The sequence below is a fragment of the Nannospalax galili genome, unplaced genomic scaffold (assembly GCF_000622305.1).
Source record: "Nannospalax galili isolate Female #2095 unplaced genomic scaffold, S.galili_v1.0 scaffold102, whole genome shotgun sequence".
Lineage (NCBI taxonomy): Eukaryota > Metazoa > Chordata > Mammalia > Rodentia > Spalacidae > Nannospalax > Nannospalax galili.
Window position 1 is genome coordinate 1,060,727 of NW_008351958.1, and position 27,600 is coordinate 1,088,326.

General features: G+C 39.9%; 1 protein-coding gene across 1 annotated transcript in view; it reads right to left on the reverse strand.

The window, feature by feature from the left end:
- The window catches only part of Lactb2 (lactamase beta 2), a gene marked incomplete in the record, with an annotated part of 39,325 nt that extends 14,103 nt beyond the window's left edge, over positions 1 to 25,222 (reverse strand). Inside the window, 4 exon segments of the mRNA XM_008848874.3 lie at positions 1 to 118; positions 8,272 to 8,398; positions 11,906 to 12,069; positions 25,020 to 25,222. Coding sequence (XP_008847096.1) covers positions 1 to 118; positions 8,272 to 8,398; positions 11,906 to 12,069; positions 25,020 to 25,141 — 531 coding nt within the window.
- Between the last annotated feature and the right edge of the window lie 2,378 nt (positions 25,223 to 27,600).

The window sequence follows — 27,600 nt, forward strand, 5'->3', positions numbered from 1 at the left end:
GAGGTCTTCAAATACAGTTGTTCCTTCTCCTAGGATACAATCCCCAGAAAAGATGGCATTTTCCTCTTCTAGGAACAAAGCCATGTGATCATCAGTGTGGCCAGGTGTGTATATAACTCTAGTTGAAAACAGAAATAACAAAATTCCAAATTTGAATTGTTAAAGTTAAGGAAATATTAAGAAGTAAATATAATTCTATTACCATTAGATATCATCACGTGATGCAAAGGAGTTTTAAAGCTTATTTTTTGAGGAGGTGCTCTTAGAAAATTAACCTTAGATAATTCTCCCCTATTACTAAATCACATTTCTCATTCAGAAGTACAAATTTAATAACATCTTTTCTTTTTTTTTGTAAGTAATAAGCAGATTATTACAACACATTTGGAGAATAGAAAGTACTTTAAAAAGACAAAAATCAACATTACTCAGAAACAGCATTTTAAAATAATATTTATTATTTTTATTTTATGTATATGAGCATATTGCTTGAATGTATGTTAAGTGCACCCATGTCATGCAATGGCCTCGCAGGTCAAAAGAGGGTGTCAGACTCCCCTGGAACTGGAGTTACAGATGGTTTTTAGCCGCCATGTGGGTTCCGGAAATGAAACCCAGGTCCTCTGTAAAAGCAACTGGTGTCCTTAACTACTGAGCCAACTCTCCAGCCCCAGAAACAGAATTTTTAATAAAAAAATATTTTTCAATTTTCTCTGCACACAATTAAAAAACAAAACTGTGATTTAATGACCAACTTTTGAAATTTTCATTTACTACACTGTATTTTTCTACAACATTAAATATTTTCCAAAGACAAGTACTGAAGTGCTTTATATAATAGTTGACACAATGTTACATGTTTCAAAATGTATTTTACTTTAGTAGTATATAAAAATTTAAAAGAAACATTTTTAAAAGTATTTTTTTCTTCCCTAAAAAAAATCAGTCACAAAGAATTTTTGCATGATTTCACACCGTAAGAAATTCAGCATGCTTTTATGTGTATTTTCCTCTCTTCCAATTTTCAGTTTTTGAGGACAAAACCTATCAGGGTCCAATCAGGAAACAGCTGTTTAACCCCAGAACATTCATGCCATCATTGGACTAGTGGGACTATCTGAAAAGACAGTTCAGTACTATAGCACACAAGGCCTACGTATGGTTGTTGATGACTTTTCTCCCCCATCAGCCTGCACAGCACCTTTCAGCACTATGAATGTTAGCCAGCCAAGGAGGAATGCATTGTATACAAGTATGATATTGCCAAACATGTTTGAAATTAAAATAAACATGTAACTATTTTTAGAAAAAATAGCAAAAATATTTAAATAAGCATAGAAAGGGTACCTATTATAGATCAAGGAAGTGTACAAACCATGGCATTTAAAACAGCATGATAGTGAAACAAGCCATTACAAACAGATAAAAGCTAGAAACAAGACTCAACATGAATACAGAAAACTTACTATGTGATTTTCTTCAGTGGTGCAACTATTGCTAAGTTGCCTGCAGTCTTGTAAGTTGCCCCATGCTATTATAAGTAACACTAATCACACTCATTGGCGCTCTCTCTCTCTCTCTCTCTCTCTCTCACACACACACACACACACACAGTCCCAAAATGTGTAAGTAGAAGGGGAACTAATTGGGAAGAGGAAGGGGATCAGCAGAGGGAGGGGACAAAAGGGGAGAACAGGGGTGAGTATGAAATACATTATATACATGCATGAAAATGCCATAATGAAACCCACTGTTATATATAATATATGGTAATGAAAAATTTAAAAAACTCAAAAATGATATGATACTACCAAATCAAGAACTTACTTATATTTACATTAAGTTATATTATATATAAAATGATAAAGAACTAAGTCTAAATTGTTCTGCAAAGCATCTCCTGATTTCTCAGCCACATAGACTCAGTCCTCTGTAGTTAATTTTTTCCTGTTTCACCCTTCCACCTTGAATTATACTTGTATTACACAGGCTGCACATTGTTTTCTTACCTGTTAGGACCAGTCTCACAAGGTCCTAAGTTCCTAGAAAGCAGGACTCTCGTTTCTGTTCAACGCTTCATTTTTGGTGCTCAGCTCTTAGTGGTAGCTAATTTTAACACATAGCTTTCTGTCTCAGCACTCTTCAGGGGTTTATGAGTATTACACACTTAATCCTTACACTACTTTGGGTGCGGTTTCTATTAATCTTTCCAATTCAGATCAATTAATCACAGGCAGCAGCAATAAATGTCTGACAGGATATAAAGTTCAAACTGTTTTATTTAGCTTAAGAAATGAATTTAATTACCTTTCTTTCTGTCTAGTCTGGACTGATTTTTTTTGCAGTTGGAAAACTTCAAATAGAACTCTCAATAATAGACTGTTGAGGGAACTGTGTAAATATAATTCACATTTGCGTTTAATACACAGGGGCTGAATGTGGATTTTTGGTTAAAGATGGTAAGTATACATCATCTGCATCTGTTTTCTCTTCTAAAATTATCAGAAAGGGACATATATATATATATATGAGAGACAGGTTCTCACTATGCATCCCTAGCTGGCCTGGACCTTGACAGGATGGCTTTGAACTCACAGAGATCCGCTTGCCTCTGCCTCCTGAGTGCTGAGATTAAAGGTGTGCTCCATCATACCTGGCATAACCCTACAGGCGTGAAAAGAATGGGAGAAAAGACCATACCACCAAAATTTTAGAAACTAGAAGATGAATGATAAATGCTTTATCAGTCATGAGAAAACTGAGATCTAAACAGGCAGAAATAGCCGAGCAGTCCGATTTACCACGAAGAGTCCCTCAAAATCAAGGTTTTAGGGTATCAGGAATTTGAATGATAAGGGTATAGGTTAGGAGAAAAGTAGCAAAAATAAGAAAGATGGGTTGAAAATCGGTTTAACAATTACTCACGGCTGGGGCTGTAGTTCAGTGGTAGAACATATGAGTCTCTGGGTTCAGTTCTTAGTACCTAAACCAAACCAAAACGACAAAAGCCTTCGAAATATTCAGATATTTAAGTTCTCTTCTTGCCTTGAGCTATCTGAAAAGTACTCTAATCCCATTAACAGAAAAGACTGGATATTTAATCTTCCAAAAGGCTAAAAGAGGTACTGATATAAGTAGGGATACTATACTAAGAAAACGAAGATTATATAGGTAGATTCCTTTTCAACACTCAGAGTATATAATGTTGTAATCAAAGTCTTTACATTTTGAGACGACCTTATTTTTTATTTTTTAATTAATTTATTTTTTATTATTTTTATTTTATGTGTGTGTGTACTGCCTTGCATGTAAGTGCCCCAAGTCGTGCAATGCCCTAGGAGGTCAGGAGAGGGCTTCGGATCCTCTGGAACTGGAGTTACAGACAGTTGTTAGCTGTCATGTAGGTCCTGGGTATCAAACCTAGGTCCCCTGCAAGAACAGCCAGTGCTCTTAATTGCTGAGGGCCATCTCTCCAGCCTTTGAGAAGACCTTAGAAAAGTGTTTTCTAAGTTATTTTACTAGCTTAGGAGAAGATTAAATGGTCAAAGATAGGTTACACAACAAAGCAGTTCATCCAGATTCTGGTATTTGTAATACCATAATTTGCAATGCCTTGTAGGCCCACACTAAACACCCCTCCCTGCAGTTCTCAAAGCTCAATAATAGTTCTGTAGTTTCCATCAGAAGAAAGTTGGGAACTATCAGAGTCTAATCAAGATTATTAGGATATAAGAAATACCTCTCACACTGAAGACAGTGAATAAGATCAAGCAAAGGAATTTAGAGGCAATAAACTATGAAGAAACTTTCCCAAACAAAAACAACCACACTCCACAGATCATGAAACCCTCAGAGAGAAGAAATTGCATCCAAGAAATGAGACTAGATTAGTATGAAAGAAGCGTCATGGGAACAAATGAACTCTTGAAAGTGTGAGGTGTGCAGGACATCATAAGATAAAGTTGATACAAACATGCCAGATGGCATAGTAACAAGTAAGAAGGAGGGACATCAGGAGGGGAGAAAAAATGTTAGTAGATAAGTGGAGTTCTAGCAAAAGCACAGGAGTTTTAGTGTCAAAAAAACAAAAGAGAGAATATAAGCAATAAGCAACTTGAAGAACAACTTCCTAGAACTGAAGGACGTTTCCAGACGGAAGAGGTGTATTTGGGGTCGACTGAGATTCTTTCCTGTGATCAAAACCTTGGTCAGGCTCCCTGGGTTCTTTCTGATGACAACTTAGAACAAGCTACTTTGAAATATGGCACCTTGAGCAGACACCATTTCAAACTGAGGGAATCTGAGAAAAGAGAATAGGCAAGAAGGTCTTCCTGACCACCCACTGCCCTCTCTCTCCTGAACTACACCTTAAAATCTACAAGGATTCTGGACCTTCCTCTGAGGAGGGTGCAAGACTTCATGTGAGAGGTGCCACCTTTATAACCCAGATGAAGGGACTTTCTTATTTCTGAAGACACAGAGACACACAGAGAAGAATCTAAACAAACAGGCTCTGCAGAGTTCCCTCAGCTTATCCACTAGGTCATCATTCTTTCCTGTCATACTTCTTTATGACTCTGCTTCCTCAGATAGCATAAGATTATACAGTTTCCCTGTTTCTTTATTCTTTTTTGTTTGTTTTCTTGAGATGAGGTCTTCCTGTAGCCCCAAGCTGGCATGGAACTCAGTATATAATACAGACCAGGTTGGCCCCATCACATAGAGATCTGCCTCCCCAGAGCTGGGATTAAGGATGTGTCTGTCCTACCACACCTAGGTTTGGGTCTCCTGAAAACTCCAGTGTCACATAAAATTTATTAAAGCTGTTTTCCTTTTTTCATTCTGTCTTTGTTAATCCTATTTTCCAACCTGGCCGGGGATCTGAAGAGGACGGAGGAAACATCCCTCCCTTATGCTGACTTGGTCTAACACTTAGCTTCCTTCTTTGTCTTGGTAGAAGCTAATAAAGTCAGGTCAGGAGAATCCTCTACTGTGGGTTCCCCATCCTGATCTGGCTTGTCCTTGGCAATAATCCTATGAAGCTGGGATAGTCAGAAATCCCCTTATCTCTAGTGCCTATTCATAGTTACTTCCTATGGTTGTTAAGAGTTGTGGTCAAGCCACATCCCTCCACTCCAAAGGAAGACCCCACTGGACTGGTCCTGTATCTATTCCCATGGACCCTTTCAATAAAGTCTGTTTACTGCCATTAATAAGAATCATGACTAGTTTTCTCCTTAACAGGACCTAGAACTATAAATTTTCACTAAGGTACATAATTGTGAAATATCTGGAAAAAATGAGCAATAAAGACCCCCCCATGAGAAAATCAGATGACAAAAAAAATAGGATTCAGAAGGGCTTCAGGTTTATTAAATACAATATTCAAAGTAGAAGAAAATGAAATCCTACCTACAAAATATAGTTTCAACACAGAATGAATTTAGAATGTATTCTATATCCACAAACACACCCTTCCCTCCCTCCTTCCCTCCCTCTCTCCCTTCTTCCCTCCTTCCCTCCTTCCTTCCTTCCTTCCTTCCTTCCTTCCTTCCTTCCTTCCTTCCTTTCTTCTTGCTTTATAGCCTCAGCTGTCCTCTAACTCATGGTCCTCATACCTCAGATTTTCAAGTGCTAAGGTTATAGATGTATGCTACCAGGACAAGCCAACAAACTTAACTGTACTGATATATAAAACACAAAAATCATATTTATGGCATGCCTTGTTTTAAAACATGTATATGTTGTATAATGTTTAAATAAGGTTAAATCACCTATATTTGCAATCAGTGATTATTCCTGGAAAAACATTCAAAATCCTTTCTTGTAGCTTTCTGAAATATGCAGTCCATTGTCCTTGTCTGCAGTCATTCTGCCATGTACCTCTGGCTAGCTTACAACTTACTATGTAGCCCAGGCTCGTCTTGAACTCATAATCCTCCTGCCTCTGGCTCCTGAGTGCTAGGACTAAAGGCGTGAGCTACCATGCCAGCATATATATAAGCATTTTAAGAAACCTGCCTAAAACTAGCTAGTCTATAAGTTATACCAGGGATTTTGTATATTATCTTGGAGTACTGGTTTGAAAGAACACAATGGATACCCATTATTTCATTTTCTCTTCTCATTCAACTGTTCATCTACTTGCCTCTTTACAGATACTTACTAGTGGGATACTTAGTGCCTTCTATGTGCCAGAAGATACAAAGATGAACCTGGTATTAGCCTGTGTCAGAGAATGGCTAGCTAATAACCATACCTATTTGTTCTTCTTTCTCTTGGGCATGCAGTTAAATTACGTTCCCTACTTCCCTATTATCAGGTGTGGGCCATGACTGAATTTACAGCAGATGCAACAGAAGGCTTGGCCCATGAAAACCTCCTCCACAATATCTTCATGTTCTTTCCTACTTGTTGGATGGCTGTGAGTGTGGTGATCCTGAGAGCCAAGCGTGGAGGAGGCTGTAATTCCAAGATCAAAGGAACCTGAGCTGCTATTCTGCTGAATACCTTAAAGGCCACTTACAAATAAGGAACTGTTTTTTGACTTCATGTGACTGAGAATTATACTTATTTAATGTTTGAGCCATTATATATTTCTAAACTTGCTTGCTATGGCAACTGGCATTAACTACTACTGTGACTTGTCAGAGCTGAGGAGACACCTACTCACATACATGAATACTACAATACAATTAATAAATGCTTTAATGAAATAACAAAAATTATGTGAAAGCTGGAGGAGGGAGCAGTTAATTCTGTCCAGAAAGGATTCTCAAAGTAAAATGTGAACCGTATAAATAATAGTTTTCCAGGGAGAAAAGTACGGGGAATGGAGCAATATCCAGAAAAATGAAGACATAAACAAAGGCACGAACATCTAATATCCCCAGGAGTATTTATATGTGGCTAACTCTGTTTGTGGGGAGTAGTTAAGACCAGAAATGTGGTTTGGGGCCAGTCTGTGGAACTGTAAGGAAAACACATATTTTCTTGTAGGTAGTGAGAGTTATCAAAACGTATGAGGGATAGACAAGAAAGGGCAAAATCTGGAGATGAAAGGTTAAGCAGGAAACGAAAGCAGTGGATATGAAGATGTGACAGCATCGACAATTATGCCTTTAAATTTTAAATTAATTTTTATTTACTTATTTTCCTGTGAGTGTGTGTGGTGGGGGCACAGCTTGTATGTGAAGGTTCTAGGACAACTCGTAGAAGTCAGTTCTTCTTCTGCCATGTGTGTCCGAGGGATTAAATTCAGACCATCAGGCTTGGCAGCAAGTACCTTTACCCACTAAGCCACCTTGCCAGCCCCTGACAAAACCTAACCGGACTTGATGCGAGGTCAGTGAAATGGGAATGGAGAAGAACAGTTAAATGTTAAAGGTACTCCTGAATAAAGTCTGAAAAAAGCAGATGTTCTGAGATCAGAAGGCAAGTGTAGACTGTAGGACTATCATTACTTCAGTTTTAAAATTACTGAGTTTGATATTGCTTTCTGAATCTTTGAAACAGGTAATGAGGAGCCAAGGGTTTGGCGTAAAATGTATTTACTGTAGGTTCGGGTCAGCTTCACTTCTCACTTCAAAAAGTGAGAAGCAGGTTGATCCCTAAACCACCCAGGGGGCCATGTTAGTTTTTAAAAATACATTAGTTTTTTGAGGAGCTCACACTGTAGATCAAGCTAGCCTGGATCTTATTAGGTGGCCTGTGCTGGCTGGCCTTGAACTCATGGAAACCTCCTGCATCAGCCTCCCAGATATAAGAACTATTACTCCTGAGCCTAATTTTTAAAAATATTTTATTATTTTTGTTTTATGTGTATGAGTGTATTGCCTGCGTATGTGTATATGTTTCATGTAATGCCTGTGGAGGTCAGAAGAGGGCATCGGATTCCCTGAAACTGGATTACAGACGGTTCGTAGCCACTGTATGGGTGCTGGGAACCGAACCCGGGTCCCCTGCCAGAGCAGCCAGTGCTCTTAATGGCTGAGCCACCTCTCCAGCCTTCCTAGGCCTAATTTTTAAAATGTAAATGTATGTAAAATACGGTATGAATAAAAATATAACAAAGTACATAGAGTGAAAAATCTTCCTTTTCTTAAGCAACCCATTTTCTCTCCTGAGAGTACCACTTGTCATCAGATTTCTTCTGCATCCTTCACGATGTATTCTTCACACATATAAGCAAATATGCCCATATCTGCCTTCATCCTTTTTTATAACACATATGTGTAGACCCCTCACCTGCCCTAAGGGTTATTTACTTACCTTAGTGTGGCTCCCTCAGTCTTAATCAAGTCTCCATTTTCTATATAAACATATTGCTGTTCTCCATTTCCTATAATTTCTTCTTTCTGAGGATTCCGTGGGAGTTTTTTAATGCAGTAAGCAGTGTCTAGTCATAAAACATGTAAATATATTAAGCTGCACTTTGAATGATCCAACTCTTTAAGAGATCAACTTTCATACAGGTGATACTCATTAATGGCTGTATAAAATACTAACATTAAGATAGCAGGAAGATGGGAAGAAATATAGCAGCTGATCTGAGATGTAAATATTTCTTTACATATTTCATCAAGAGCATTGTATTCTGTCACGCCCTTCTAGGTCTACACAAAAGCCCTTTTAGGGCCAGGGGTGGTGGTGTATGCCTTTAATCCCAGCACTCAGGAGGCAGAGGCCAGCCTGATTTACATAGCTAGGCTAGCTGGGGCTACAAGAAGGCCCTGTTTCAAAACCAAAAGAAAAATAAAAAAAAAAAATGTAAATAACTAGAAAAATCACAAAGGCTTTTTGTTGCTGTTTGCTTAGGGATTTTATTTGTTTCCAAAAACCCAAAACAAACAAACAAACAAACAAATAACCCAACCCAAACAACAACAAAAAGCCTTCTTGATTTTTCTAGTTATTTCTTTTTGGTTGTTTGCTTGTTTTGTCTTTTGAGAGTCGGTCTCCCTGTAGCCCCAGCTGGCCTGGAACTCACTATGTAGAGCAGACTGGCCTCAATCTTAAGAGATCTGCCTGCCTCTTCCTCCTGAGTGCTGGGATGAAAGGCATGCAGGTATGATAGCATAATGCTACCATCTTGTCTAATGCAAAATACTACCTGGGAAAAGTTGGATAGATGAGCTCAGCTCATAGGAGAGAAGAATTTAAACTTTATCAGTGTGGCCACCATACAGATTTTAATCAGATAAAGAGATGGTGTTAACAGGCGGATCAATATGGCAGCTATAAAATAGTAACAGTGGAGAGAGGGATGCAACCACTCAGCTGGGAGATCATGTTAGGTTAGGGCAGCAGTGCTGGAAGTACTGAGGGAAGAAAAGGCTTGTGCATAATAGGTATATATATTTTTTAATTAAAAGATTTATTTTTAATTATGCGTGTATATGTCTGTATGTTGGTATGTGCATTTGTGTTCAGGTGCCTGAGGAAATAAGAGGCAAAGGATCCCCCTGAAGCTGGTTACAGGCAATTATGAGCTGCCTGGTGTGGATGCTGGGAACCAAAAAAACTAGGCTTCTTTGTAAGAGCAGTGTGTGCTCGTAACCAGCCTCTATTCTGTTTGTTTTTGAAAAGATTTATAAACAGTTGTTTTGGATTTATTGTCTCCTCCCAAAGACATTGTATAAATGGCATTTCTATTTTTCGTATGGCTTGTAAAATACATGTAGTTAAAACACTTTAGGTAGTTAGCACTGAAAAACACTTGAAATATTTCTGCCCTGTCAGTAATGAAAACTGTAAAGCATTTTGGAACAAAGTAAACTACAATGCAACCAAACAGAGTAAGAATGCTAGAGACTAAGGATTCAGAGAATGAAATGGTGTGGAACTTCTGGAGAGAGATGACACAAGGCGACCCTGTATGATTCCAACGCCAAGCAACCCTGAGTCTGTATGTGGCTATGGACCTTCCAAGGAGTCCAGAGAGATGGGCAGCAAGACAGTCCTCACATAGAGTATTCAAGTTTCAGTGGCTATAAAAAGCAGGGCCGAATTTCTGCTCTACTTTCTTTAAATCAACTGAATGGCAACTGTACAAATATTTATGATTTTGTATGGAACCCCAAACTATTTAAACTCTTACTTTAAAGAAAATGAGTCAAGTGTTCATTAACAGGTACTTTAATGGACACTTAAATCGATCATGGCATAATTATACAGTGGACTATTTGACAATAAAAGGCACAAAACTACTGATACATGAAAAATGGGTGGGCCGGGCATGGTGGCGCATGCCTTTAATCCCAGCACCTGGAAGGCAGAAGTTGGCAGATCTCTTTGAATTCAAGGTCAGCCTGGTCCTCGTAGTGAGTTCCAGGCCAGCTGAGGCTACAGGGAGACCCTGTCTCAAAACAGACTAAGAAAGAAAAAGAAAAAAATGGGTGGATCTCAAAAACATGATGCTATGTGAGAGGAACCAAAGAAAGTAATTCTGAGCACGCCCTGTGTAAGAGTCTAGAACAGGCAAAACTAATACATAGTGACGGAAAACAGATCAGCGGCTGCAGAGGCTAGCAGTTGATCTCTGCAAAGGGGCACAAGGAGGATAGCTGTTGGAGTGGTAGAAGTGGTCTGCATATTTGAGTGTTCATATAGGTATTTACACTTATTAAAACTAACCAAATTGTATAGTTAAAATATTTCAATTTCATTTTTTATAAACTAAACACGAAAAATGTTGATTTAAGGTCTTTTTGAGACAGGGTCTCCCTGTAGCCCCACCTGACCTGCAACTCTGTGTGAGTTCAGGATGGCCTTAGAGATCTGCCTACCTCTGCCTCCCCAGGGCTGGGATTAAATGGTGTGCGCCATCAAGCCCAGCAAGAACATTTATGGAAGAAACACTTCAAATGAACTTTTATGCTAAACTAGTTGATGGAAGTGTCAAAGTTAATTAAGAACCTTCACAGTTTCTAGTGGGTAGCTGATTACAGAAGGTAAAATTGAAGTAAAATCAAGCTGAGAAATTATGGGTTGCTTTGGCACATAACCTCTATGGGCTAGAAAAAAGGGAGTAAGGAAAGGTAAATTATAGATTTATTTATTTATTATAAATGGTGGCCTGGGAATACTGGATACAGCACCTGACATAGACATAGTGTCCCAATGTCCCAAGGCCTTACAAATACTTAAAGTAGTTGAATGCTATGAATTAAAGTTCCTTACCTTCTTGCTATGCCTTGAACACACCAAGCACAGTCCCATTCCAGCACCTTTCTTAGCCTAATATGCCTGACATTCTCTCCATCCACCCTAGACAGAATGGCCTATTGTCCTCCATTGTGATCCTTCCTTTCTTCCTGTAGCTTTGTCTTCACAGTGTGCACTATCATCTATTATTTATTTATCATTTATCTTCCCTACTACAGGCTGAGTATCCCTTATCTAAAGTGATTGAGCAAAGAAGTGTTTCAGATTTTTAGATTATATCCAAATAGAATATGTGGATGGCACTGGTCTAATACGTAATTAATTTGTTTCATGTAAGCCTCCTACAGAAATAACAAAAGTAATGTTATATAATACTTTTAGGATGCTTGTAGGTTTAAAAAATTTTTAATTATTTTTATTTTATGTATATGAGTATACTGCCTGTATGTAGTACATAAGTGCACCTGTGTCATGCAATGCCCTCAGAGGTCAGAAAAGGGCGTCAGATCCCCCGGAACTATAGTTACAGGGCCTAAACTAAAACTTTATCTTGATCACTGAGGAAAGTAAGTGGGAAAGAAGATTTGAAACAAAACAGCTTTCCATTCCTTTTTTAAAGATAAGGACAGTATTCAAGTCATATCCAAAAGTGCTACTGAAATTTAAGGCATGTAGTAAATAACTGTAGCCGAAATTGTAAACTATTCCTCAGGCAATAAGCCCACTGTTTTCTGCTTACCATTACCAATGTTTTTACAAATATCCACTATGCCTCCAGAATGATCATGATGCCAGTGGGTCACTAGGATTTCTTGGATTGCTGTGTCAAATTCAGCCAAAGCTTGCTTTAAGCAGCTTATATATTCTGGAATTGATGGTTCTCCAGTGTCAATGAGAATTCGCCTAAAAATTAAATGGAAGATAATCACAATTGGAGCACAAAGTTCATATTAGCATTTTTTAATATTTTATTTTTATTATTCTTTATTTTGTTTCTATAAGTGTATTGCCTGCATGTATGTAAGTGCACCCATGTCATGCCCACGGAGGTCAGAAGAGGATGTCAGATTCCCCTAGAAGTGGAGTTTCGGATGGCTGTTAGCTGCCATGTGGTGCTGCTGGGCATTGTACCCGGGTCCTCTCTAAGAGCAGCTAGCACTCTTAACTGCTGAGCCACCTCTCCAGCCCCATATTAACATATTTCTTACACAGATAATTTGCATTAAATTAAATATAAACTGTTTTGTTTTCAACAAGTTTGGAAAAACCTGTATATTATTTCAGTTTAACTAAAGTAATCTCCGTGTGACAAAGTTCTTTGAAACAAATTATAGCTAAAGGTACACCTCAACCAGGACTATCAGCAATAATCTTGAACACTTACATAGCAATTAAAGTAAATAGCACTACTACAATTGTGTTCCTGAAGACAACTGTTTAAGGCATGCACTTCATTATTACATTCAGAAATTAAAGTTTACCTGGTGTTACTCTGCAAATAAGTGGCAGAATCAACCGTCAAACCCAGGATTTCTGATAGCAGAACATGTGCTCTTATCTATTCTGCCTTCCAGATCCTTTACAAATTATTCAAATATCTCACAGAATTTGATTCAACAGCATCCTTAAAGACACGTGGTCTTATGATATAAAGAAAATGACAAAATAGAGACAACTGCACTCTGTGCCCCCCCCCCCCGAATTTGAAAGAAAACATGCGATCTGTGATTGAAGAGTGTGAAGAGAATGGTGCCAAGGCCAGAGAGGGCCACAGTAAACAGAAAGTAAGAAAACAGATGAAGTCCAAAAATAACTGAATGTTACATATATAGGGGAAACAATAGGCAGAATGGAGAATTCTCCTCCTTTGGTTCTAGGGCTGCAAACAAGAGAGGAGACTTTAGCCTGGAAATCTGCAGGGACCAGCAGACTCTCTGGGGGTACTTGTCTTCCTTCTCTCCCAGGTTGGGAGGAGGGAACCTATCTTTCTGAGAGACCCTGTCATCAAGGTGGTCTGCCAGAGAAAGCAGAATATTTGGCACTACTGTATCTCCCAAACTCCAGAGATGCCATCCATCACCAATCAGTTAACAAGGACACCAAAAGCCATGTGACTATGAGACTGGAGCTGAACCTGACACACAGATTGGGGGATGTCAATATACTCAGGCAAGAACTGTGGGAGGCCTTGGTGGGAGAGCAGCCAGCTACAAAGGTAAACAGAGCGCAATCTCCCTGATCCCAACTCAGATACCAAACAGCACCAGTAGTACACCAGAGAGAAGGCTGAGTTGGCAGTGAGGCATAGGAAAAGCACCACGCATGGCAAGCAAGCTGAGGACTGGTCCTCATGCAGGAGCCTAACCCAACAGAAAGGACGGCAGGTCTAGCTTACTGGAATTTATGAAGTGTATCAGCCGTCTTCCCACCTGCAGAGTAAGCTGCAAAAAAGCTGAAGGGGTGGGAAGCAATACATTCATCTGCAAAAGAAGCAATAATGACTAATGAAATATTTTGTATTCAACTTTATTTCACAGTTTTGTTTCTTAACTCTCACTTTAGCATTTTTAGTTTTACTGTGTACCTTGCTCGAACAGGCATTTTGCCTATCTTATTTTCTCTATTGCTTACCACACCTCTAACTCATATCCTTTCCTTTTCATTTCTATTTTACTCTTCCTTTTTTCCCATACCTCTTCTTTTTTTACTTAATGTCCATAACTTGAAAACTCTTTACAGTATGTTTATCTAACAGTACACTAGCTTCTCTGTTTCCAAACCTTATTGGGGATGTAACTGAAGTGCATAAGAGCTTTTTACTGCACTTTAATACCTGGCCTTTGCCAAACCATCGTTTCTGTTTCTGTTGTCTGATTCCTCCCTCTAGAGACTAGTGGAGCTCACAAGCCCAGGCAAAGACTGTACAGAGACAAAGACTCACATAAAATAAATCAAATCAGCAAAAAGAGCAGGAGGAAAGAACAGCAGTGGACGGCACACCCATCCAAACTGATGTGTGAAACAACAAAGAACAGAAAGGGTGAGAAAACAAGTCACCGTGAACCTCCAAACGTCCTCAGTCTGCCGATAACTGAGCCAAGAAGAAGGAACTAGATGAGATACCAGAAAAAAGTTTCAGAATACACTTTAAGAAGTTTAGGCTAAAGCCGGGCATGGTGGCACACGCCTGTAGTCCCAACACTTGGGAGGCAGAGGCAGATGGATCTCTGAGTTCAAGGCCTGCCTGGTCTGCATAGTGAGTTCCAGGCCAGCTGGGGCTACAGGGAGACCCTGTCTCAAAAAATCAAAAAAAAAAAAAGTTAGACTGGAGAGATGGCTAAGCAGGTGAAGGTGCTTGCTGACCTGTCACCACACCACAGTGTGGGTGGGTAGAAGTCAGAGGATAACCAACAGGAGTCAGTTCTCTCCATCACCATGTGGGTCCTGGGAAGCAAACTCAGGCCATCAGGTTTAGAGGCAAGTGCTTTCACCAGCTGAGTCATCTTGCTGGCCCAATGCCTGGCTATGCCTAATCTCAGTGTTGCTGAGACATGAAAAGTCTCATTTGCCTTTTTCTTGTGCTTCTGTGTTCATCCTTTTTAACATTAATTTTTTTTCAAAATGTCTACTATCCTGTAGAATGGCTTTTATAAAATGGGTGTAGTATGGACTAAAGACTTTTAATTAACATCAGCAAAACCATGTGCTCTTGTGTATTGTGACCTGGGCACCTGATCTTGTTTCCTGGGAACCTCAATTTAGTGCTCTGCCCCAAAAGATAATGAATGAATGTGGGTATGCTTGAGAATTAACATATCAAGCAAGGCATCCCATGCCTTTAGTCTCAGCTCTCAGGAGACAGAGGCAGGTGGACCTCTGGGGGTTCAAGGGCAGCCTGGTCTACATAGTGAGTTCCAGGCCAGATGGGGCTATAGGGAGACCCTGTTTCAAAAAGAATACAATAATAAATAAATAAGCACATTAAAAGCACTGAAAGTCAGTGCACCCATCTCTATCCCATACAGTGGAGACTAGGAAGGGCATACAGTGGAGTTTGGAAGGAACCCTGGTCTGGGTAAAAGATATATTCTAGAACTAGGGATGAAAAGATAGGATGGTCTGTTAAGATAAGGGTGGAGCCAAACCTGTACTTCCCCAATTAAAGCTGGAGAAACTATTTTGAATAAAATTATGGGTGGGGCCTGACTTGGGGACAGAAGTTCAGAAAAAGAGTTCCAGAGACAGTTTCATCAGCACAGTTCTAGGAGACAGACAGTTCCAAAAGGTATGTGGGGGAACAAGTATTCTCTGAGTTTGGGCCCACTCTTAAAAACTAAGAGTCAGGCTTTTCATTCAGGTAATTGTAACGTTGGCGTAGTAATGCTGCACAATCAAAGAATTACATATATATAATTCCCCAATGTCCATAAAGGTGTCCCTGGCCCTCTCTGTAACAGCCTAGTATAATTACCACTATAAACGCATTTTACTTTTTAACAGTATTTAAGAAAGAACTTGCAGGGCTGGAGAGATGGTTCAGCAGCTAAGAGCACTGACTACTCTTACAGAGGACCTGGGTTCAATTCCTAGTACCCACACGGCAGCTAAAACCATCCATAATTCCAGTTCCAGGGGATCTGATACCTACTTCTGATCTCCTCGGGAACTGCACAACATTGGGTGTACTTACACACATGCAGGCAATACACGTTCTGCTGGTTTCAGGGTGCGATGGGTATAGCTTTCTAGAGATTTTCAGTTTCTTTTCACAGCATTATCTTTGTTGTGCTCTTGCTGACCGCTGCTGGATTTGGCTTCCCTCTTTGATGACAGTGGTACTGATGTCAGCTTTTCATTTATTTTGCTTTTGTTTTACCCTCATGTAACAGTGGCAAAGGATCCAGGAAATAGCAAAAAGGTGGAATAAACATTAAAATTCTGTGCATCCTTTGGTAATTTTGTTTGTTAACTATAAAGTTTTGCTACATATTTATGTGCTTCATTCAAATCAGTGATCTATGTTTGTGAGTTCCTAAACATAATTGTGGATTATAGAAAAAAGTGCACACCACAGTTACATTCCTAACTAGAATAAGTGTGTCTATTTCTCTATCTTTATGCTATGATTTAACACTTTACTTAGGCTATTTTGCTTTTGTTAAAAATGACTCAAGTAGAAAAGCAGGTCCATTCATATCATGAGAGTATAAAAAACTGTAAATAAAATGTGTACAGTGAATTGTCTTTTAGACAAACCTTTTTTTCCATCTCTGTAGAAGGAATTTATACTACTTATTGAAAGGTAGTCCATCTTGTGTCTTCTTATGTCTTCCACATGGACATCCTGTTTTGAGTACAGTTTATTATGCTGTCATTACAACTTAAACATTTATTTATTTATTTATTTATTTATTGATTGATTGATTGATTGATTGGTCTTTTTGAGACAGGGTCTCCCTGTAGCCCCAGTTGACCTGGAACTCACTATGTAGACCAGGTTGGCCTTGAATTCACAGAGATCTGCCTACCTCTGTCCCAGTGCTGGGACTAAAGGCATGTGCCACCACACCCCACCTTATTTATTTTTATGGGTATGAGTGATTTTCCTGAATGTGTGTAAGTGTACTTGTGTGTGCAATGTCTGCAGAGGTCAGAAAAGGGCATCAGCTCCCCTGGAACTGGAGTTAAGAATGGTTGTTAGCCACCGTGTGGGTACTGGGAACAGAACTTGGGTCCTTTGGAAGAGCACCAAGTGTTCTTAATCATTGAGCCATCTCTCCAGCTCCTGTTTATTACAACTTTTAAAATTGAATAGGTAGATGGAGCCAGGTATGGTAGGACAAACCTCTAATCCTCTAATCTCACCATTTGGAAGGCAGAGGTGGGTGGATCTTTGTGAGTTCCAGGCCAGCCTGGTCTACATAGCAAGTTCCAGGCCAGCTAGGGCTAAAGAGAAACACTGTCTCAAAAAGATTAAAAGAAAAATGAATAGGTAGTATTGTGTGTGTGTGTGTGTGTGTGTGTGTGTGGCTTTTTTTTTTTCATGGTAAGCCCCCACTCTCCCACTGGGTCTCCGTGTAGCATATGGCAGTCTTTTAAAAAATAAAATTAGAGCAGTTCTTCAGTACCAGGTAAAATAATGTACTTTCAATATGTTAAAATTCATGAGACTTGGAACTTTGGTGCATCCTCATTTGATAGGAACAGGGTTACAGAACTTGATGGTTGAGATGCGATCTTTTCAGGTAAGGGTCAGAATGACAATATATGGAAAGTACAGGTGGTGATGTAAAGGCACATGTGTAAAGAATTTTATTTAGTGATGCTATTTAAATAGAACAGAATAAGTAAGCCAGGCTTGGTGGTACATGCCATTAATTCAAACACTTGAGAGGCAGAGGCAGGTGGATCTTCCTGAGTTTGAGGCCAGCCTGGTCTACATAGGGAGTTCTAGGCCAGCTGGGGCTATAGAGAGACCCTGTCTCAAAAAGACAAAAACCAAAAAAAAAAAAAAAACCCTCCAAAAAAAGAATAACAAGTATAAGCTAAGATAGTTCACGACTACCAAGCCAGCTCTGCAGAAAATACAAGAAGGAATCCTAAACACAGAGGAGGAAGAAAGTCTCAGCTATGAAAAGCACAGAAGAGAAGAAATTTCATGAGCAGAATAGATTCCAATAAAGCCCAGAGAATCTGGGGTTCAGGGGATGATTAAGAGCCCTTGCTGCTCTTGCACAGGACCCAGTTTCGGTTCCTACTGCCCACAGGGCATCTCAAAACTAGTTATAACTACAGTTCCAGGGGATCCAACACCTTCTTCTGGTCACAGTTGGCATCAGGTACATGTGGTACACGTATATACGTGTAATCAAAACACTCATAAAAGATAAATAAGTCTTAAAAAATTCTGAGGATAATTTGGGATACTTGAAAACATATTCCCCAAACACTGGGTAATCTAGAAGAGATGGATACATGCCCACATACATATGGCATACTAAAATGACAATCAAGTGAATATAAGCAATTTAAACAGATGCATAACAAGCATGAAGTTCAACAGTAATAAAGAGTCTCCCACAACAAAGAAATTTCAGTCTAGGAATGGACAGATTCATTGGCTGAGTTCTACCAAACCTTTAAAGAAGAGTTAGCACCAATACTTCTCAAACTGTTCCATAAGATATAAAAGGTACAACTAAACTCATTCCATGGAGCCACTATTACTGATATGAAAACTATAATAGCATTCTCTGGTAAGTGGAAAACAGACATATAAATAAATATTTACACAGGACATGGAAGTTGACTGGGAACTATGGGGGAAGTAATGGAGAGGGTAGCAGGCACGATGGGGTAATGGGGGAAAGACAATATATAGATAATCCAACACAAGAAAGCAGAAGGGGGACTACCTGGCAGGGGAAAAGGATCAGCAAGGCGGCGGAGGAGGAGTGGATGATGGTGGGGGACACACAAGAGCAAGTTGCAACCACACCTGATGAAACTCATTTTGAATGCTAACTTTTAAAAAAGGAGAAAAGAAGGAGGGAACAAAGCGGGCACAAATGACTGGATGGCTATGTTACATTGGATGGGCTTTTTCTCCGATAGCCACAGCCAATAAAAACAATCTTGCACTGCACTGTTACACAGGAACATAAAGCTCTAGGGTGCTGCTGTACAGCAGAGCTACTTCTGATAGTAATAAAGGATTTTACAGTTCTCAAAGCTATAAGGATTTTGAGAATTTTCATAAGGAAATTATAAATGTTTGAGGAGATAAATGCTTTATGATTTAAGCATTTAAACATTATGCAATGTGTAAATGTATCAAAACATTACATAGACTATCATTAATTGTGCAATATTTAATGTTTTTGCAATTTAATTAAAAATAAAATTTAAAAATGTGGCCTCTTGGGCCTGTCAGATGGTTCAGTACTTGGAGCCTAGCCTGAAGATTTTAGCCTAATCCCTGGGACCCACATGGTGATAGGAGAGAATGACTCCGGCATGTTGTCCTCTGACCTCCACGTGTACACCATGCCATGTATATGCATACACACAAATAAATAAATAAATGCAATAAAAATTCTAACTGGCTTCTCACTGGTGAGGACAGTGACCTTATGGCTAGTTGACCTTTCTACGTCTTCAATACAACAGTCTAATGGATGAACCTCAGAAGTGCACTGTGAACTGCCTGTTCTGGACAGGTGACCAGATGGTTACAATGGTTTAAGGAAGCATTATAAGGTTCTACTAAGTGAAAATATAAGATCTGACATGGCTTAAAGAACATTTAGAGGGTATAATTAACAGGATTGGGAGGAAAGGGAAAAAGGGTCAATATTCTGAGGGTTCTAGGTATGCCATTTAAAGACTGTAGATACCAGAAGAAGCAATGCATAGTATGATGCGGATCACAGTGGGTTTAAATGGCATTCCTAGCCATGGTCCCTTGCTTTTCTCCACAATTATCATCTAAATTATCATCTAACGTATACTTATGGATTTATTTACTTATTACCATCTGTGTACCCTCTGCCATTCTACAAATGAAAACATTTTGAGGGCAAGAAACATAATTCTGGGAATTCATGGATTTATTTCTACATTTGTAAAGGATTGCACAATGCTTGGCACTGTGTACATTTAGTCACACTAAAATAAAAAATTAAAAACTACAATATGATGACATTTCCATGTAACTCTGTAGCCCATGATCCTAGATTTTGGCTGCTTCTGTTTTTTTGTTTGTTTGCTTGTTTTATTGTAATTGTTTTGGTATTTACTCCAAATTCTTACTACCTTTAATTAGCGTCACTTGCACTATTTTTGGAGTCTTCAAGGCCTTACAAGGAACCCTTCCATGCCTTAGATCAAGACTTCTTTAAACTTTCAAGCCATCAAAGTTCCTCATTATATTTAGATAACTGCCTTCCCTTCTTCCTAAGAAGTGGTTTTCAAATGCCTGGCAATCTAACACTGAATTTAAATTTCCATAGTCCAGATCCTATCATGGTGATCTAAAGTTATGACAAAATCAACAGGGTTACTAAACAGATTTGCCTAATGTCTAGTTACATAGAAAAAAGATCTTGAGGAATGCCTTTGCTTGTTTACAGATGAAAATCTCAGTAACATCAGCTGCTGGCAATAGACAGCTTTTTTCCCAGGCCTTCTTTTTAGATAGCCTAACTGTCCTGTTTTGGTCTAATAAAATTGGGATTGGCAAAGGAAGGAGACTTAAATTGAGGAGAACCAGACCTTTGCAAGTTCTGACATAGATACAACCTGCTAAGAATGGACACTGGATGTTATCAAATTTTTAAAATGGGGTTGAACAAGTAATAAGGTCATACAGATAGTATTTGCAACTAAAACCTCTTGGAATACTTGTATTTATGATATTTTAATCTTCATATCAACTCGAGAGATGCATTATTTTATTATCTGTTTTTTATGGAGGGGGTACCTAGACTTTCGAAAGGCTAAGTGAGCTACTCTCAGTCTTACAGCCAGCAGGAGACAGTGCTGGGAGGCACTACAAGCAGAAAGCACAAGGACTTCTCCACAAAAGATACTCACTGCTACTCACCCAGAGTCATTCCTTACAGCATAAATAAAACTTTAGTTCTAGATTAGAAAACCAAATAGCATTCTATGTGTGATGTCTATGAATAGCCATTATGAAGATTAGTGTCATCTTTGTATTTATAGCTGACTTTGTTACCCATGGTTATAGACATGGTTATCTCAGAAGGTCAATTTGAAAATACATGTTGGACTCACAGAGGGATCAAGAGAACAGTGTCAATGAATCTGTACAGGTCCAGGACTGATTTATTCACCAGAACTCAGTACCCATCACACAGCAGACAGTCTGCTGTGTGAATGGAGAGAAGCTCAAGTGAGGGTAAGTTAGTAGAATCAACTTCTTCTTTATGAGTATTTTATTTTGAGATATTATAGCAATATTAAGATAACGATTAACTGCCCTGTATCCATTTGCTGTTACTCACATAAAACCATTAGATATTTGCTGACCCCTACTATGATCCCAGTGCTGTAAACATACTACAAGAAGTAATAACTATATAACAAGCTTTCCACATGCTAAAATTTTGTTGTGTTTTTGATACATGCTTTTGTTCCTTTCACTGAATCCTCATATCTGTGTGAAATAGGTACTGCAAAACTCACTGCAGGTGAGAAACGTGTTAGAGAACTGTCTCCTTCCAAGTTCTACAGCTGGTAAACAGAGCCAGGATTCTAACATAAAGGAGACCAGATTTTTTTTAACTCTATTCTTTCTATGAGACCCCTCTTTTCTATGGTAATATACAAATTTGTCCTCAAAGTATTATGTTTTGATAAGAGAGGTTAGAATTTCAGCTATCAAAGGTTCCTGAACAGAGGAAGAATGTGGAAATGCTATAGAGAGTTGAGCTTTCATTCACTGAGTTAAAGGCTTATTGAGTACATACATGTTAAATAGGGCTTTAGTGAACTGTGACATCATAAACTGATCAGAAGCAGGGAGGAATACCAGCTAAAACTTCAGGCATTCCTAGAATCATAAAAGCAAAAATTAAGAGAAAAACATGAGCAAATATTCACTCTACTACCCCTGCTGTACAAGGCTCCATGCTAGGTGCCAGAGCTGCAGAAGTAAATTTTGGCCTAGCTTGGATTATAATGGGATTACTAGTACAAAAAGATACTAAACTTCTTACACAAAACATACACTAACCTTTATTATTAACGTTGAGATGAAGGCCATGGGAACTGTGGCATGCTAAAATAGTGCATTACATTGATCTAACACAGCCTGAGAGGTCAGGGAAAAGTTCCAAATGAACTCTAAAGGATGAGTGAAGTTAGATGATGCAAGGAAGGATGAGTGGGAGAAAAAGAGCAAAGTATAGACAAAAGCCCTGGGGGAGAACAGCTAGGCCTCATTTGGGGCACTGAGAAGGCCAGCAAGGAGAGAACCAGAGAGGTTTAAGAGCAGCAAGATCTTTTCCATTTTCATTTTCAAAATAACACTACTTTGGCTACATGTGGGGGAATGGACTGAAGGAGGACAAAAACAGAGGCATAGAGGCCAGTAAGGAGGCAAATAGATAAGTCTACACAAGAACTGAACTGGGTGATAGTAAAACTGAACAGATTTTCAGGAAGGCTTGGATGTGTGCAAGGAGGCAAGGAAATGCCCTGGACAGTGTTTAGGCATTTTATTTGTTTGATCAAATACATGGACAGTTCTGTTTACTAAGACAGGAGCCAACTTCAGAAGGGCCTGGGCTTAGCTTTAGTAGTAAAGACAATGACTTCAGTTTGAAAAATATTGTTTCAAGTGGCTGAGTCATGCAGGATTTAAGAGGGCAGTCAACTATGTGAGTCTGATGATTAAATTTGGCCTTTGGCTAAATTTCAGCTGTAAATCTGAGTAGTAATAATAAACAGATGATAGGTAAAGCCAAAGAAGAAGACAGGCTCATCTAAACAATACTGTATAAAAACAGGAATCAGATGTTTTCTCATTGTGACAAAATGCCTCACAAAAGCAACTTAAAGAGGGTTTATTTTGGTTTACACATTGAGGACACAGGTCATGTTGGAGGGGAAAGTGTGATGGCAAGAGCTGCCGTTATCTGTGGCACAGAGTGTAAGGTAGCTGACCATATCTCATACATAGCCAGGAAGGAGGTGGAGGAGAGAGGGGAATGCCTCATGTTCTACTCACTTTCTCTTCTGTAATTCAGTTTAGGACTTTAGCACATGGAATGGTTCTGTCTACATTCCGTGTGGGTCTTCCTACCTCAGTCAAATTTCTCTGGTAATGATCTCACAATATATTCAAAAGTTTGTATTTTAGGTAAGTTTAAATTCAGTCGACAATCAAGATTAACCATCACATGAAGTTATGACTGGTCAGGTGAGATGGCTATTTAGGAAATGGTGCTTGCTACTAAGGCTGATGACCTGCATTTGATCCCCAGGACTAACATGGTGGGAAAAGAACCAACTCCTGCAAATTGTCCTCTGAGTTCCATACTCACACCACACATGCCCACACACCTACACACCAAATAAACAAATAGGTGTAATTTTAAAAAGCAGTTAGGATTGGACTTAGAGGAACTCAAAGAGCTGATAAAGATGGACAATGAGTATAACAACTAGAGAGAGTGTGGTATTAGCAAATCAAGGAGGGAATGATCAACAGTGTCAGAAGTTAGCAGAAATTGAAACAGAAAAATGTCAGTATGTTAGTGACCTAGAAGCTATCTGTAATCTCAGACCTGTTTTGTGAAGTAGAAGAGTGGACTCCAATCTTGGAACATCTGACCCAAATAATATTTGGTTTTAGTCACCTTTTAGTTTATGTTGAGTCAACATTAGTAAGTCTAGCCTTGCCAGATTAAATACTAGCCTATAAAATTAAATAAATTGTAATTTAAATAGGGCTGTGATTCCATTGGACATTCCACTTAGTAATAATGTTAAGTAGCTTAAGATGGGAGACCTTGACTCTGTTCTTCCCTCACTTAACTTCAGGTCTCTTTTAGCACAAGCATTTTCCTATGCCGAGTTTGATTCAAATGTTTACAGGCAAGGTATGTAGTTTTCACACAGTTTAGCCTCTAAATGCAAGCCAACTTCATTTGGTTTTCAAATGGAACCAGCCATTTGTTTTAACTCTAGAAGAAAAGCAAGTCCTATCGAACTTACCGGGACCATACACGGATCTCCAACAGTCCCCTAGTGGACACTCTAGGCTAATTCTGATTATCTGCAATGTTCACCTTAGGCTAACTTCAGAACGATTTTAAAATGACACCCTGGGGGGCTGGAGAGATGGCTCAGAGGTTAAGAACACTGACTGTTGTTGCAGAAGACCTGGGTTCAAATCCAAGCACCCACAAGGCAGCTAACAACTGTCTGTAACTCCAGTTCTAGGGGATCTGACAGCCTCTTCTGTCCTCCCTGGGCATTGCACGACCCGGGCACACTTACCTACATGCAGGCAATACACACATACACATAAAATAAAAATAATAAAGTATTTTTAAAAAATGACACCCTGAAGAGAAATGCTTGTGGACGTACTGGCTAAAGTGTGGAGACAGCCTAAAGGTCCTGTGCTTGACCCTGGCCTTGACCTTTTGCCTACTTGGCTTGCATTACTAGTCAGCTGTGTGTAAAATTCTCGTTCACAAGGTAAATATAGGGAATTTAAATGAAAAACAAGCTATGGTTGTCACACACTATTCTAACAAAAAGCATAATTAATTACGGTCAGCTCCTCCTTCCCCACTGGCTGGAGGTTGCACTTTGGGATTTTCTAGACCCAGGTTTAATTGGAAGCAAGAAAATCCTGCCCTCTACTGTTAAGAAAATGGCTTCAGCACAATCAACAGCTTCTGAGACAGGAAGCTCTGGGCTAAACCAAGTCAGGGAAGCGAGTAAACTTTTGTTTTCGGAGCAGAGCCGGGCCGTGCTATAAATATAGCCCTAGCAAGCTTGTCCTGGCTATGTAGACCAGGATGGCCTCCACCCAGTGGCGACCCTCCTGCCTCTGCATGCCAGGGACAGGACTTCTCGGCGCGCGTCGGTCGCACCGGCTTAGGTAGACTAACTCCAGGAGATCCTAATTGAACACAGTCACGATGCGCTGGCAGCCGGACAGCAAGTGCAGTCACCGGGATTCACAAGCTGCTGTACTTTCTCTGGGTCTGGTCAGCAGCAAGGAGGTCGTCACTGATGGTGGCTGGGGGATGGGGTAGCCCCCGCGGGTGTCCCCAGTGTGCGCGCCGTGGGGGGAAGAGCGGGACGTTTACCTGCCGCCGGTCCCCACCAGGTAAGTGTTGGTGCCTTGCAGGGTCATGGGACCCGGGTTACAGCCCAACACGCGCACCACCCGACTGGACAGCCTCTCGATGCGCTGCAGAGTCGTAGCCATGTCTGCCTCGCAGGCCCACTTTGCAATCGCTGCAGCTGCACCGCCCGCGAGTCCGCCTGGTGGGCAGGGCGGAGGTCACGTGACGCCCCGCGCGGAGGGAGTGGATTGGCAGCCGGAAGGGGCGGGACGTAGGGTCACGTGAGACGGACGCTGCCTGCGTGGGCTGCTGTGGGAAGGTGTTGGTGCTAGGTGTGGCCCCAAATGCCTGAAGTGGCGTGGCGTGATGTGACGTGGTCCGCTGCGAGGCGGAAGGCCGTGGCTATGGGGACTCTGTGCCCAGGCAGTCTAGCTCATTCGTGAAGATGAGAGTCATGTTAGCTCATTGGGTACTCATCCTGTCAAGGAGCCCTGACCAGGCAGGTGGGGGGGTAGTTACTGAGCCCCCGACCTCAGGAAGGAGTGCCAGGCAGGGCTTGAGGATGTGCATCTGTACAATACCTTTTAAATGCTGGCAGCCACTGTTTGGTGCTCATGCCTTCCTAAGTGCTTCCTCCTGCCACGCACCAACCCACCCCAAGCATCTCTTCACCCTTAGCTCTTTGTCTCCGTCCACTGACAGCATTGTGAACCCAGCTCTGTGTTTGAGGTTTTCTACCTGTGTTGTATCAACACTTGCTCCCATCTGTGGAGATTCAAGGAGCTTCCCTGCCCCACTACCCTTTTGCACAGGGAAATACGTGGTTTCATGGAGTTTGTGTCCAAGGGGAAAGTGACTTAATTGTCCCCGTAGTGAGGCCTTTGCCAATTGGCCCGGTATTAATTACTCTTTATTAACTAATGCTCCCCGTTTTAGAAAACTGAGTTGTGTTACCTGAAAGAAAATGCATAGGTTCTATAATCTCCATCAAGTTGTACAGCAATAGCATACAACTACTAATCCTCAAAAGATGTAGAACATATTTCCTGTCCTAACTTACTCTTTTTAGAAATAATGAACAATTGATGCTTTGGGTGCTTAGATCTGACTTTAGGCAGTTTTTAGTATTCTTTGCAGAAGAAATGACTTTACAATAATTAAATAATTAAATTTCATCTTTGCTATATGTATGAAGTTTCTGTGTCTCAAAAATGAATTTAATGGAAAAGTGTTTTAAAAGTGCTATATAATAATCATAGGCCATCTTTGTATGCATCTTCAAAGGATACAATATGTCCTTTAAAAGTACTTGGAGTAGCAATCAAAATCACCTGTCAGACATTTTCATACCACCAATATTTATAGCCAGCAATTAATGGCTCTTCAGAGAGGAAACTACCTCCATCCTCCCTTTTTAAGAATGCAGTAGTGATTTCTGGATCATAGTGTTCTTCCTGAGACTCCAGCCAGCAATTTCCACTCTCCTAAAAAATTAAAATATCCTTGTGCTTTTCATCTTGATTTTATCTAATTTCCTGTCAATTTAATTTATTTTCTTTTGGCAGATGAAGAAATAGGCCAAATAAGTGATTTAAAAGTCAAATGATGCATACAGTTATACAAAGAGACTGTAATAAAACAATGTAGATGACAGATGTCAACATCTGTTTAGACACATTGAACAGATTGTGGCATATCTAGGTAAAGAAATCTAGACAGTTGGATACATGGATTGAGTTTAGAAAAGAGAACCAGATTACAAGCACAAAAATTAAATATTTGTGGGTACGTTTAGTAATATAACTAGAACATTGAGCTCCTCTTTAAGGAATAAGAACAAAGATGTTTTTCATTCTGTTAATTTATGTTTATAATCATTTATTATTTGTCTACAATGTGCAGAATGTTGTAGACTTGTGGAGGGTCATGTAAAAAGTGAAGAGAGACTTTGCTTTCCAGAGAGTCTTTTAAAAATATTTATCTTTGTTTATGAGTGTACATGATGTGTAGTGTGTACATGTTTTTTGTGTGTGAGTGGAGGAACCTGCATTCTACAGTGTATGTGTGGAAGTTAGAGAACAACTTCTTGTGGTGGTCCTGGCTTTCTACCTAGTTTTGAGGCAAAAATCCCTCTTGTTGCTGCTGCTGTGCTTCACATTCTAGGCTAACTGGCCTGTGAGCTTCAGGGCTCTGGTCTCTGGTCTCTGCATCCTATCTCTCTGTAGAAAACCTGTATTACAGGCATGTCCACTGTGTCTGGCTTTTACATGGGTTCTGGGAATCCAAACTCAGGTTGTCAGGCTTGCCCAGCAAGCACTCTTACCTACTGATCCATCTCCTTGACCCTCCAGAGAGTCTTAATCACGAAGGAGACATACATGCTGTCCTAGTTTGTTCTTCATTACTGTGACAAAATACTCTGACCACTACCAACTTGGGGAGGAAAGGTTTTATTCAGCTTACATCTCCCAGGTTGCAGTTCATCAGGGAGCCCGAGGTAGGAACTCAGGCTGGAGCTGGCGCACAGGCCATGAAGGAATACTGCTTACTGGCTTGCTCCCCTGGCCCCTGCTCAGCTTGCTCTCTTATCCAACACAGGGCC